Below are 14,464 nucleotides of genomic sequence, written 5' to 3' on the forward strand. Positions count from 1 at the left end.
TGGATTGTGATGATCATTGCACAACTATAAATGTAATAAATTCATTGAGTAATAAAAAAATAAAATAAAATAAAGTGGTTTTCAAAAAAAATTAACTTTACCGAAAGAAAGGTCTAGCCTTTGCCTTCTACTCCTGGAAGATACGCTTTAAGCATTTCTAAGAGTGGCTTTCCTATCAGGGGACCTTGGGCCCACACCGGTCTATGCTAACAATGGATTTTATGCTGGAGACTTTAGGCCACAGCTCCACCTCAGGAGAGGCTGGAGATTAAAGTCATCCTCACAAGCAATGTCTATGTGACCAAATCCCAATAAAATCTCTGCACATCAGGGTTGCGGGAGCTTCCCTAGTTGGCCACGTGTACATGTGTATAATGTATTTCACACTTTATTGCTGGAAGAAGTTAGTGCTCTCCATGACTTACTTGAAGAGGACAAATGGAAGCTTCATGCTTGGCATTCTCCTGGATTCAACTCCATGAGCCTCTTCCCTTGACTAACTTTCCATCTTTTTTCTTTCATTGTAATAAACCTAATAAAGCTTTATTTAACAAATTTTAGTGAGTTCTGCAAGTCCTTGTAGTAAAATATCAAACCTGAAGGTAGGCTTAGAGATTCTCTGAATTTGTGGCTGGTATCACCAGTGAGGATGGTCTTAGGGATTCTCACAGTGAGGAGACACAGTAACTACACATATGCACAAACATTGATCAGATCCTGGATCTCAAAAAAAAAAAAAAAAAGCTATAAAAGTTTAAATATAGGTTAACCTATATCAACATTTTTCAATGAACACTTGGTTCTGCATGACATACAGACACCATCCAAAGTGCACAGCTGCAGCACTGCAGTCCCACTCTGGAATGACTATGAAGGGAAATCCTCTCAGTAAGAAGAACTCTGAGCCGTGAGTTCACTTTACCTGGAAGGAGAGATGGCCAGAGATATAGGTCTACACTGATTTACATACTACGGCAAATGGTTTGGCTGGATAGTCACAAACCTGAAGAGAATACAATTAGAGAACTACCAATAAGGAAGTCTGGGGAAGAGATACGTGGACAGAGGTATGTATCTCCCAATGGATACACAGTGCAAAGATATTTGTACTTGTGAAAATATTTATGTCACTAGCCACTACTAACACTGATTGTTCCAATGAACTTATGGACAAAGTGGCCATGCAGGAATGGAACCTATCTGAGGACTCAACAACATGAACTTCCACTCATTAAGGCTGATCTTGCTATAGCCACTGCTGCATTTCAATCTGTCAACAGAGGTCAACACTGAGCCTCTACTAGGCACTCCTTAGGGGGATGAGGCAGCTTCCTGGAGGCAAGATGAGTACACTGGACTGCTTCTATCGTGGAAGGGGCAGCACTTTGTTCCTACTGGAATAGACACTCTGGACATGGATTTGCCTCCCTTTCATATAGTGCTTCTACCAAAACTACCATCTATGGACTTATATCATCATGGCATTTGACTAAGAAATTAATTTCACAGCCAATAAAATGTGTCCATGCCCACTGCATTCACCATGCAATGATGACTACCATTTCCATTTAATTCATCATGTTCCCTACCATCCTGAAGCAGCTGGCCGGACAGAACAGAAATACGGTCTTTTCAAGATTTAGTTACAACTGCTGGATAGGTGATGCCTTGTAGAACGAAGGCAATGTCCTCCAGGATGAAGTATGTGCTATAAATCAGTACCTAAACTATGATGTTATCTTTCCCATAGTCAGGATTCATAGGTCTGCGAATCTAGGGGAAAAAACAGGACTCGTCCCACTGTTGCCCCTTCTGACACAATAGCAAAATTTTTGCTTTCCATCCCCGCGATTTTAGGCCCTACTGGTCTAGACCTCTTTGTTCCAAAGACAGGGATACTTCTACCACAGGACACAACAATTCATTGAACTGGAAGTTCTCACCTGGCCCTTCTGGCTCTTCATTGAATCAAAAAGCAAAGGGAGTTACTCTACTCTCTGAGTGACTGATTCTGACCATCAAGGGAAAACTGAGTTGGTAAGACACAGAGGAGGTAAGGGGAAGTATATCTTGAATACAGGAGATCTTTTAGGGTACCTCTCAGTTTTCTCATGACCTATGATTAAAGTCAATGGTAAAGTATAACTTACTTAAAGCGGGACTGCTAATAAATGGCCCAAATGGCCCAGACCTTCAGAATGAGGTTCTGAGTCACCTTAACAGGCAAGGGGTCATGACCCAGCTAAGCGTGTTGCTGAGGATGAAAGGAATACGGAATGAGTAGTGGAGGAAAGCTGTTATAAATACTAGATAAAACCATATAACCAGTCTCAGAAATTCATATTTTAATGGTTATATATCCTTTTAATATTTTGACAAGAAGGTGTGAATACACATTTAAACAAAAATTATTTCTTTTCTTTCCCTTTTTCATCCCTTACCATCTACCTTAAAATATATTAATAATAGCTTTGTATTCTATTCTGGGGAAAGGGTGAGCCTACTTTTTGTTGTATGTAGGATAGCTGTATCATGTTGGACAGAAACATGACTTTGTTATCTTCTTTATTTGGAGATTAAATATAGTTTAAAGAGAGGAGCTAAGGTAACATGGCATGGGTTGTGGTCACTGACTAGTCTGACATACGTTTTCCAGAATTCCTTCTTCTGTGTGTTTCTGGTTATGGTAGACAACTAGAGATGCTTACAGAAGACCTAAAGAGTTGAAATAAAACAGCAGCTTTTTAATAGTTTGCATACACTTTCACTTACCTGCTGGGTCTACAACCACCTAACCTTTCCTCCATCCTCCTTCAGGCCAGATGTGTGTGTTTAGTTCCTGGCCTAAGTTATATAGAACATCCACATCACCAAGGTCAGAGGTAACAGGAACTGACATGTGCATCTGTCCATCCTTGAGAGTTCAACTCATGTTTGTGTTTAGTCTCCCCCTGTTACATTCATTTTTCCTTCACAAGTGCTTGCCCTCTGGACTTAAAGCTCCAAATTCAGATGCAACCACGACAGCCTTAAAGAGATTGCTTAACCAGTTTCCATGATTTCATAAGGTCAAATTCCTATAAAGAAATTTGCATCTATGTGTCTTTTAGTTCTGCTTCTCTGATTGAGAAGTGACTGATACAGATACCACCCTCTATAAACAGCAATTACAAGCTGCTTCTGTTCAGAGGCCCTGCCTGTATGATATTTTTTTCAAGAATATTCCAAGAATAGCATTATTTTTAATATCACTATCCTTAAGAGTAATTGAAATCAGATATTTCAAGCACCAGTTGTATAATATAATGGTAGAAAATTAATTAATAAAACTATTCCTTTTCTGCTTCAGACCAGTATCTCTAAAGACCAAATTTGAGTATACTATTTTAGTAGTCTTATCTGAATGAAGTTATTGTATTTTATAAATGGTTCCACTATAAAGTCATAAGCTAAACTGATTCTTCAACACAATTAGAAAAACCACCCATTTTACACAGTGGCAACTTTAGAAGATTCAAACCTTGGACACGCCATCAACTCCTCTCACTCAGTAAATGACCTCAAAAGGAAAATTAAAATCAGACAAGAATTTCCTCATCTTTCCCTACCTCTCAGAAATAGCCAAAACAATTATTCACAACCTCCTTCCTCTCTTCTTTGGCTTCTGAAACACCATACCCTAAGTTTTCCTTTTACCTCACCGGCTGCACCTTCTAAATTTCATTTGTTGAATCCTTTTTGTCCTCTTCTAGCCAGTGCTCAGCTCAGTTTTGAGGCTCTCCTCACTAATAATTTCTTAAGTCCCATTGCTTTAAATACATTTACAGGTTAAGAACATCTAAATCTACATGGGAACACCAACATATATCCAGAGCTCCATGGGCAGAACCTCCAGAGCACCATGTGAATGGCTAATGAGCATGCTTCATGTGTCCATAGTAGTATTCTTCATCTCTAACTTCCTGAAAGATTTGTCCCCTTGCAAAATAAATAGCACCAGCAAATCTGCCCCAAATGTGAGTAACTCTCACCAGTTTACCACCCTACTCCAAGGCTCTATTTGAATGAAATGTCCTCCTAAGTGATCTCCCTGCTTCCACTCTTGCCTCTCTACATCACCTCCTCAGAAGAGCTGCCAGAAACACCTTTAAAACATAAAGCACCAGTTTCCAGACTGACATTTAAGAGGCTGAGAAGTTTATGACTATAGTCCAACAAGTTTAAAGCTTTATAAACTGAAAAATCAATAGCTCTTTTCAGATTGTTCAGGAATGTGACTGACCCAAAAATCAGAGAGACAGGCAGGTGGGTACAGAAAATCATAATTTATCTGTGTAGAAACCAGTTATTCTGGTGGAACCAGTGACAAGGTAGGAAAACCTCAACCGCAATTGATAAAGTGCAGGAAGCTCAGTGTGGTTAAATATGAGAGTCAAAAACACCAGTCATGGGAAGGGGGGCTCAAACTTTTGTGAATTTTACCTCTAGGAGTTCTACCAGGTCCTCAGAGTAAAGATCAGGAAAAAAATTTGCTATGAATTCCAAGAGGGGGAGAAGAAAAGGAACAATTTTGAACTATAATAAAGTATTCTGTTCTTAACACCTACCGCCATAGTATAAACTATTTTACCAGTTTAACCTGCTGGGGTTTTATTAGAGACTAAGCTACCTGAAGGAAGGGAAACATCCACCTCCAGCTCCTTCTAGCCATTCTATCCCAAGTAAGTGGAGAAAAAACTGAGAAGTACTGGTGAAATTCACAGTCCAGAGGCACAGGCTTACCAAGTACAGATGAATAATGTAAGCAGAGAGATGGAAATTTTACGAAAGAAATGCTAGAGGTCAAAAACACTAAAATAGAAGTGACAAATGCCTTTGATGGATTTGTGACTGAATAAGGCTGAGGGAAAAATCTCTGAGCTTGAGGATATGACAACAAAAATCTCCACTACTGAAAAGCAGAGAGAATAAAGACAAAACCCAAAAAAACCCAGAAAATAATATACAAAAACTGTAGGACAAAACACAAATGAGGTCATGACACTGTCCTAGCAAAAAACCTTCAAATGGTTTCCCATCATTTAAAACAAAAACCAAAGCTCCCTCACTGTGCTCTGAAAGACCCAACGTGATCTGACTCCTAGTATGTCTCCCATTTTATCTCTTTCCCTTTCTCCCTCTATTGATAGTCACATGTCTTTTAATGCTTATCAAGAATGTCTCCGCTTCGGGTCCTCTGCATTTGCTGTTCTTCATGAACAGTCTTCTCCCAGGTATTCCTACAGACCACTCCCTTACTTTGTTCAGAAGTCTGCTGAACATCACCTCCACAGAGAGGCCTTCCTTCAGCATTCTACTGAAAATACCATTCTATCTCTTTCTATTTTGTTTTATTCCCTACAAAAGTATTTTTTATTTTATGATATATTATGTTATATAATTTTTATATCACATATTTGTTCATTTTCTATCTCATCCACAAATTCCTTGTGTGGGGGAACTTTATTGTTTCACTACACCTAGCACCTAGAATGGTATCTAACATATATTAGGTGCTCAATAAAAAAAAATTTTAATTAATAAATTATTATTATAATTATTAACAAGGCTTTGTTTATACTGTGTATAAACTTGGATGGAGTATTAGACTACTAAAACTATGTTTAATTCAGACTTCCAAATAAAATGATCTATTTCTAAGAAGGAAACATTCATAAAAACATGTCCTCCTTTCCGCTGGGAATCCAGACCCTAGAAGATTTCTAGTATCTCCTCCAAAATAAGAAGTAAAAAATGATCCTAATGGGCGGAATTTAAGATCCTACATAATTCTTAGTGATTAGAAGAATGATCATTTCTATTTAAATTCAAGTTTGTTTTACTTCCTCTGACATACACATACAGATACTTCCGTTATCGTCATTTTAGTTTTCATAAAGTTAATTTTTTCATCAGGTAGTCTATTTACACAGTTTTTTATAAAGTCTAATAAGGTATACAGTAAAAAGGCTCCCTCCTGCCCCTCAAATACCTACGTTCAAACTTCACCACTAAATGGAATGATACCAATGGTATCATAAGCAAGGATGGGGGAGTTCCCATCGTGGCGCAGTGGTTAACGAATCCAACTAGGAACCATGAGGTTGCAGGTTCGATCCCTGCACTTGCTCAGTGGGTTAATGATCCGGCGTTGCCGTGAGCTGTGGTGTAGGTTGAAGACGCAGCTTGGATCCCGCGTTGCTGTGGCTCCGGCGTAGGCTGGCAGCTACAGCTCCGATTTGACCCCTAGCCTGGGAACTTCCATATGCCGCGGGAGCAGCCCAAGAAATGGCAAAAAGACAAAAAAAAAAAAAAAAAAAGCAAGAATGGGCAATTTTTTCTGTAAAGTGCCAGACAGTAAGTATTTTCAGCTTTGTGGGTAATAAAGTCTCTGTCACAACTATTCAGCTCAGCTATTATAGACTATATATAAACAAAGGTGCATAGTTGCATTCCACTAAAGCTTTATTTATAAATATAGGCAGTGAGCGGAGTATTTCCAGTGGGTCAAGATCTGTTATAGAGCTAGGTTTAAATATGTCTCCTTCATAACAATGTTGATGGATGGGTCTGCAACAAAGGATGCTATCTGAAATAAAAATTCATCCTACTACCCATGAAATATTGATATACATTTTCAAAAAAATACAAAATTTTCATTTAAGTAGACTTTTAAGGTTATTCCAAGATGTCTTCTAATTTATAACATATTACTTAAAATATATACCTTGTGACATAATTATGAAGAACTAGAGGAACATCAAGACAAAACAGACTGGGAACCTAGCTAGCAGCATGTTGTCAATACTGATGTTTGGCCCCTTAAATAAATGACATTTTCATGGAATACATTAAAAAAATTAAATAGTTCTCTTAAAAAAAAAAAACTAAATCCCAAAAGTATAGTGCCTAATCAAATCAATTCCAAAATGCATGTTTCCAATATGTCTTACAAAGGGTTAAATTTAATAAAACAAATCAAGACTAGAAAGAACCATCTCTGAAAAGCAGCTCATTGCAAATTGAGTAACCAGCATCCCAAAAGTCAAAGGTATCGTACAGCATATATATTTTACCTTAGATGCCATTCTCATAAAAAGTTTGTTTTGATTTTCTGCTGTTCCCATCTTTTCGTTCTTGATTAAATCATTTAGGCTTAGATTATCATCATCATGAAAGTATTTGACCCTTTCTTTTTCCTCATGGGTTGACGCCTACAACAAATGAACATTATTAGTTTAGTGAAAACATGAGTCTCAGGTATTTTAATTGAATTACCTATAAATCTGATATTATATGTAAAAATCCCACTATGTATCACAGTCTTTCCTTCTAGTTTATTCCTATTCTATATTAGAATAACACTCCCTACCTCTTCTGCCTCTATACTTTCTTCTTCCCCAGGGGTAGAAGCATGACACTATTTGATTTATGAGTTTTGAGGAAAGGGCACAATTGCCTTTTGTCTTATTCTCTCCTCTCTGCTCCTCCCCTCCTTGTAGTAAAAATTCCCCATCACTGTGGAGGGAAGTCAGCAGTTATCCAGGGATCAAGGAAGCATATCAAATACAAAAGTGAAGTATTAGCAAACCCACTTAAAAGAGCTCTATCAGAAATAAAGCTGATATTCTGATTCTCAACTAAAATAATCCTGGGTTTTCCTGTTAGTTGGTCCCATACCTTCATGTGGAAAAGAAATGTGCTATTATTTCCCAACAAATCACATCTCCCCAACATTGTTCTCACTTTCCTTATCCAAATAAAACTTATTCTTCAACTTCTTTGAGATCTTTGGAACCACTGCAAATATTTTTTTCCCAGCATTACCCTTCCTGTATTTACTAGCTTACATCTCACACTCCCTGATTTCAATCACTCCCTGGCTCCAGATTCCTCTCTGGTCCTCTTTTCATTATACTCAAAAAGCAAACCTGAATGAATGTGTCTATCCTCCTTACTCCTATACCTACATTAGTCAGTACTAAGCAATTCAAAAAGAACATTCATAATGCATTCTGGCAATCCATCTACGAATCCCTAGTCAATTTTGTCATTCCATACAATTCAAACCTTCACTATTCTCCTGCCACATCTCCCTTCCAAACCTCTAATATGTCCCGTTTCATTAGAAAAGGTATTTATTTCACTTCCATTTGCAGAACAAATCAATTACTATCTTTAGCAACAAAGGCACTCAACAGTAGATAATAAGCATTTGACAGAAAAATTCTAAATGAACAAATCTACTGTGGACTCAATTACCATTTGTATGACCTTTTGAATTTAAAACAGAAAATCTAATCTGGGAAAACTGAATCTGCTGTTTTTGCCATTTTAGGAGCCTCAAGGTATTACTAAAAATTAACTGCTACAGCTAAAAGATAAAGAAAATTAAGTTTATAAAGGAGCACAGCAACTACATAATTAAGATACTGCTCTATATGGATACCATCACCAAATTTGAAATTAGCTAACACAAAATAATAGGTCTGTGGGACCAACGTTTTCCTTAAGAGCTATGATAAGTATGTAAAAAGAAGCTAGAAACAACATAAAAGAAACATACACTAAAATTAAAATTGCCTTAAACATTCAATGTTCATAATTATTTGAAAACTGTCATTGAATTAGATTTCATTTTGTAAAAGGCAAAGGGGTAACTTGGAATAAAAGTAATTTAACAACTTACTACCTTATACTGTTTGCATTATAAAGCTACATTTCAGAAAATATTTTGAAGTACAGTTGACCCTTGAACTATGTGGAAGTTAGGGGCACCAACTCCCATGCAGAGGAAAATGTGAGTGTAACTTTAGAGTCAGTCTTCCCTATCCACACTTCCACATTCACAGATGCAAACCCCCACAGACTGTGTAGTGCTACAGCATGTAATTTATTTAAGAAGTTCTGCACCTAAGTGGACCTGTGCAGTTCAAACACATGTTGTTCGAGGGTCAATTGTGATCTGATGCAAAGAAAGCCCCAAGGGGAAAATAGGAATTCTGAATTAATAAACAAAATGTGTCATATGGTAAACATACAATCTGTCTCTTCCTTCTTCCTCCTTTAGATTCCATGTGTTTTCCTGATGTGTTCACAGGCCACACTCTTCCAGACTGATCCGTTCTGACAAGGATCACCTCTTGCTGGTCTTCATTCTATGGAAAGATTTAGAGCTAACTTCTGAAATTATTGAAAAGAGTACTGAATGCTTATATTTAATAACTAAAAAAGCATAAAGTGATTTTAGTTTTCACATAATATTGTGGATTATTTTGCTTCTCCCAGACTTTTATTATCCACTATAAGGTAAAATGACCATAATCTTTTCAGGGAAAAGGTGGGGAAAAATACCCAGAGTTTATTTTTTCTAAAAAACAATCACAGAAGCAAACTTCAAATATAGTTTTCACCTAGACAATATTAAAAGATGACAAAGCACCAATATTCAAAAGGCATTGTATGAGCATGCCCAGATGCTGCAGATGTTGTGTTTAACAAATGTTTCTTCAATTTAAAGATCTATTGAAACTTGAAAGCAATAAAATGACAAAACAAACTTGTTAAAGTAGCTACTACAATGATATTCCACATAACTTATTACCATTAACAGCCCTCAGTGCGTTTCACTTCTCTAACTCTCCAGAAGAAGTTACAGCCTGCATACTTTCAATCTATTACCTTTTTCCTATGAACTTTAGGTCAAATATATATACCTGGTAGAGCACAGAATAAAAGTAAACTTTATTCTATGATGAAAATAGAATTTTACTAAAAAGATTCTAACAAAGAATCACATAAAGAATATCAGATAACCACTTAATTAAAAATCAATTTGAAATAAGACCATGCAAATTATTCACATTTAATTTACCTCTCCAATCAGAATTAATGATTAAAAATCAATCTCAATTCCATTTAATACAGATTTAGTTCCCTTGTTGAAATAAAAGAACAAATGCATACCAATTTTTTGATTTTATATTCACACACAATACTAAGTGGATAGTAAAAATTATTGTCACTATTTTTCTTCTTCAATTAATCAGTTAGCATTAGTTAATGAAGTGTCATATTTTAAAGAGTATCTCTACTTATTCTCTTACTGGAGAATAGAGATGGGGAGAGCAAGGGGGGTAGGGCAAGATAAGGGTAGGGGATTAAGAGGTATGAAGTACTATGTAATATAAATAGGCTATAAGGATATATTGCACAGCACAGGGAATATTGTCAACATATAATAACTATAAATGGAATATAACCTTTAAAAATTGTGAATCACAATTGTGAAACTTACATAACATTACAAATTAACTGTACGTAAAAAAAAATTTCTTTTAAAGGAAAAAGTATATTGCTTTCATTCAAAGCTAATATTAAAAATTCTAGGAGTTCTTGCTGTGGCACAACAGGATCAGCTGCGCCTCTGCAGCACCAGTGGGTTAAAGGAACTGGCGTTGCCACAGCTGTGGTGTAGGTCCCAACTATGGCTCTGATCTGATCCCCAGGAACTCCACATGCTGCAGGGAGGCCAAAAAAATGGGGGAAAAAATTCTAAAAGTTTTAAAGCCTTTTCTAGCATTTTGGAAATGAAGGAAAACTTCCACTAGATCAGATTTACCCACCAGTTAGTATTCTGCAAGTCTATCATCACTGACATGTGTTTCCATTATCTTTTTTTACTTGTCTTTTTCGTTTCCATTTTTACCTTTTAAAATTTCAAGAAATAAGCAGTAATTATTGTTCTAAATATTTTCATGATTTCTGAACAATCTCTACTTTATCTCTAAGTATGTCCAGAGAAAAGCAGGCTGTTCATGTCACACAAGCACCCAGCCAAAGCAGTGAGCAGACTTAAAATCAAACTACATTACATTCACCAAGATGCAATCCTGTCTCAAGGCTATTTTTTTAATTTGTGAAAGGTATTCACAGGACTATATCTGCTCAAAGGAGATACCCTTTTCTAATCCTATAAGGCATCAGATGGACTCACAGCAGTCTTAGTTAAGTCTCCTTTTTTCAATTCTTTTTTTGTTTGTTTTGTTCTTTTCTCAATTCTTTTTTTTTTTTTTTTTTTTGTCTTTTTGCCATTTCTTGGGCCACTCCCTTGGCATATGGAGGTTCCCAGGCTAGGGGTTGAATCGGAACTGTAGCTGCTGGCCTACACCAGAGCCACAGCAACGCAGGATCTGAGCTGCGTCTGCAACCTACACCACAGCTCACGGCAACGCAGGATCCTCAACCCACTAAGCAAGGCCAGGGATCAAAGCCACAACCTCATGGTTCCTAGTCTGATTTGTTAACCACTGAGCCACGACGGGAACTCTTCTTTTTTCAATTCTTAATGCTGCTTATTTGCATCTTTCTATTTTTTTCCCCTTTAATCAGCCTTCCCAAAGAGTTACCTATTTTATGTTTTTTTTTTTTTCTTAAAGAATGAACTCTTGGTGTTTTTATAATTTCTACAGGTTTTTGGTTTTCTGTTTCAGTAACTTCAGCTTTTATCTATCCCTCATAATCTCACATCTATTCTTTGAAATTATTTTCTTTTATCTCTTCTTTGTTGAGTTATCAGCTAATGCTAGTGTGGGCTCTAGAGCCAGAATGCTTCTGTTCCAATCCTGCCTCATTACATAATCTTGCAATGCATTTAATTCCTTCAATTTCTTTATTTGTAAAATAGAATAATAAGGTGTTTCCAGGATCAAGTAAATTAATACATGAAAAGTTTTAGAACAATGCCTAGGTATAAAGTTATAAATAAATATTGGATATAATTTTTAGTTACTTTTCATTTCATTCTTTCTTTGACTGAATCCTGCCTATGATTTAGCCAATATCATTTCAAAAGTTCCTAGAAAATTGTGTCTTCTTAATATCCACTTATTATTTCACTTTTGTCTCATTTTGTTTCATATCTGTTTCTTATGAATATTATTCTGTTCTTGTAGCTAAAGCTACTACATATACTTAATTAATTTATTTATTAATTTATTTATTTTTGCTTTTTAGAGCCGCACCTGCAGCATGTGGAGGTTCCCAGGCTAGGGGTCTAATCAGAGCTACAGCTGCGATCCTGCGCCACAGCCACTGCAACTCGGGATCCAATCTGCATCTGTGACCTACACCACAGCTCATGGCAATGCCAGATCCTTGACCCACTGAGCAAGGCCAGGGATTGAACCTGCAACCTCATGGTTCCTAGTGGATTCCTTTCTGCTGCGCCATGATGGGAACTCCCATATACTTAATTTTAAAGTCATTTTAAGACTGCGTGATCATGTTAAATTTACTGGCAATAAGAACTTATACACCAATTTTTTAAAAATATCTTTTTCAGGGAAATCTAATGTTTTCTGGAATCTTGTTGTGCAAGTTTATCTGAAATGTCTTTTTTTTCTTCCTTCCTATCTCTCTTCCTAGTCTTACCTTTCACTAATTGGTAGTTTTTAACTGCTTCCACTCAGTCCATCAGGATTCCCCATTCTTAAAATTATACAGCGATAATGGGGATATTTCACATAGTCTAAATAATGGCTGCATGGTTATGTCTGCTTTCTCTATGCCTCCCAACATCAATAATTTCCTATGATGGAGTTCCCGTCGTGGTGCAGTGGTTAACGAATCCGACTAGGAACCATGAGGTTGCGGGTTCGGTCCCTGCCCTTGCTCAGTGGGTTAACGATCCGGCGTTGCCGTGAGCTGTGGTGTAGGTTGCAGACGCGGCTCGGATCCCGCGTTGCTGTGGCTCTGGCGTAGGCCGGTGGCTACAGCTCCGATTCGACCCCTAGCCTGGGAACCTCCATATGCCGCAGGAGCGACCCAAGAAATAGCAACAACAACAACAACAACAACAAAAAGACAAAAGACAAAAAAATAATAATAATAATAATAATTTCCTATGAGCTGTGGGGAGAAAATTTTCCTTCTACCATTCTAGGTTCTTTGTCTGGTCTAATAATCAAACTAACATGAGAGAAAAACAAATTTAATTTTATACTTATGGAGGTCGCATAGGTTGCTTATATACCTTTTTACATTAAGAATCAATTACTTGTGAAGATTTGACAAAACAAAGGGGTTTTTCCTTGGGATAGCAAATTGTGTTTATCCAGCTTTCTTGGCCTCAAATTTCTATCTCTGGCAATAAGGATACCTTCCAACCTCCCAGCATAGGAAGGCTACTTTCTCATGGGAGCTTTGTTCCCTGCTTTCAGGGGAACAAGGAAAGGCATAGTGTTCTTCTTACACCAGCTATTTTCCAGTTAACTTCAATTTAAAATAATTAGTATGGCACCTTGGCATATTTTGGGGTGGCCTGCTCCAAGCCCCATCAGAGAAGTATTCTAAGCCTTTTCCAGGAGCCATCAAACTTGGTTCAAACAGAGAGAGGCTGTGTAAGAGGACCTTTAATCTCCATTTTCTCAGATGAACTCAATTCCTAGCCACTCTGCCTATTTTTGGAGTTGGATTCCTGCAAGCTCCAGTTCCTTATTATTTTATTGGGTTTTCTTTTTTTTTTTTTTTTTCATTTTTTTTTCAGTTTCCTATACACAGAGAAATGTATCTTGATTTTTAAGCCATGTAACATCTCTTTCAATTTACTCATTTTATATTGTCTGTGATTGCTATGTTTTTGTACAGACTGAAGGCCTCAAAGCATTAATATATCTGTAGTCATAGCATTCAGAAATGCTGTTCTGGCTCAATGATTTTCCAAACTCTTCAGAAGACCACTGTGTAAACTTCATTTCAGTACTGAGACTCAGAAAACAAGAGATAACCCAGATACAAAATAAAAATATATTCTATGACTACATCTCTTTAGTTGCTTGAGCTACCCTGTGTCAATCCTAAAATTCTTCTAGAGCATGATCTAGATTGAAGGCACATATTTATTTTAGCTTCTTTGATTTCTTGTCAAATTGGTATAATAATGATCTGCCTAACCTCTCTCTCTCATAACATTGCTGATAAAATAGATACTAAACATATGTAAGTTTGAGAAAACAAATATTAATATAAAGGATCATTACTAAAAAATTATAAGCTAATACTTAAGACTAAAGTTCATTTCATAGTTTTAAAAGTGGCTTACTTAGGGATATGTTTAACCCCTAATGATTTTAATTTTATTAGGAAGATATCTTCTAGAACCAGTAGTATCTAGCTCTAGAATAATATGAAAAGCTAATTCAATTCTACAGTTTACTTTACTTCTTTTTTTAAAATAATTTTTTTCTTTTTTTTAGGGCCACACCTGCAGCATATGGAAGTTCCTGGGTCAAAATGGAACTGCAGTGCTGGCCAACACCAATGTCACTTTTTGATAAGAATTAGCCTATGCAACCCAAGACACACACATAAACATATAGCATCCCTGGCACTCAAGATTCCCACTACTCTGCCTAGGATGTGTAAC

The 14,464-nt window shown here is 36.7% G+C and overlaps 1 protein-coding gene across 2 annotated transcripts in view; it reads right to left on the reverse strand.

The window, feature by feature from the left end:
• CWF19L2 (CWF19 like cell cycle control factor 2) overlaps positions 1–14,464 on the reverse strand; it is an 89,816-nt gene that overhangs the window by 29,597 nt on the left and 45,755 nt on the right. For both annotated transcript variants that reach the window (NM_001142831.1, XM_084974095.1), the window contains 2 exon segments: positions 7,116–7,253; positions 9,081–9,197. In NM_001142831.1, the coding sequence (NP_001136303.1) occupies positions 7,116–7,253; positions 9,081–9,197 (255 nt within the window).

The sequence above is a fragment of the Sus scrofa genome, chromosome 9 (genome assembly GCF_054392235.1).
Source record: "Sus scrofa isolate SSC_HxYL_T2T_F1_AM1 chromosome 9, Sscrofa_HxYL_maternal_Yorkshire_Landrace_v2.0, whole genome shotgun sequence".
Classification (NCBI taxonomy): Eukaryota; Metazoa; Chordata; class Mammalia; order Artiodactyla; family Suidae; genus Sus; species Sus scrofa.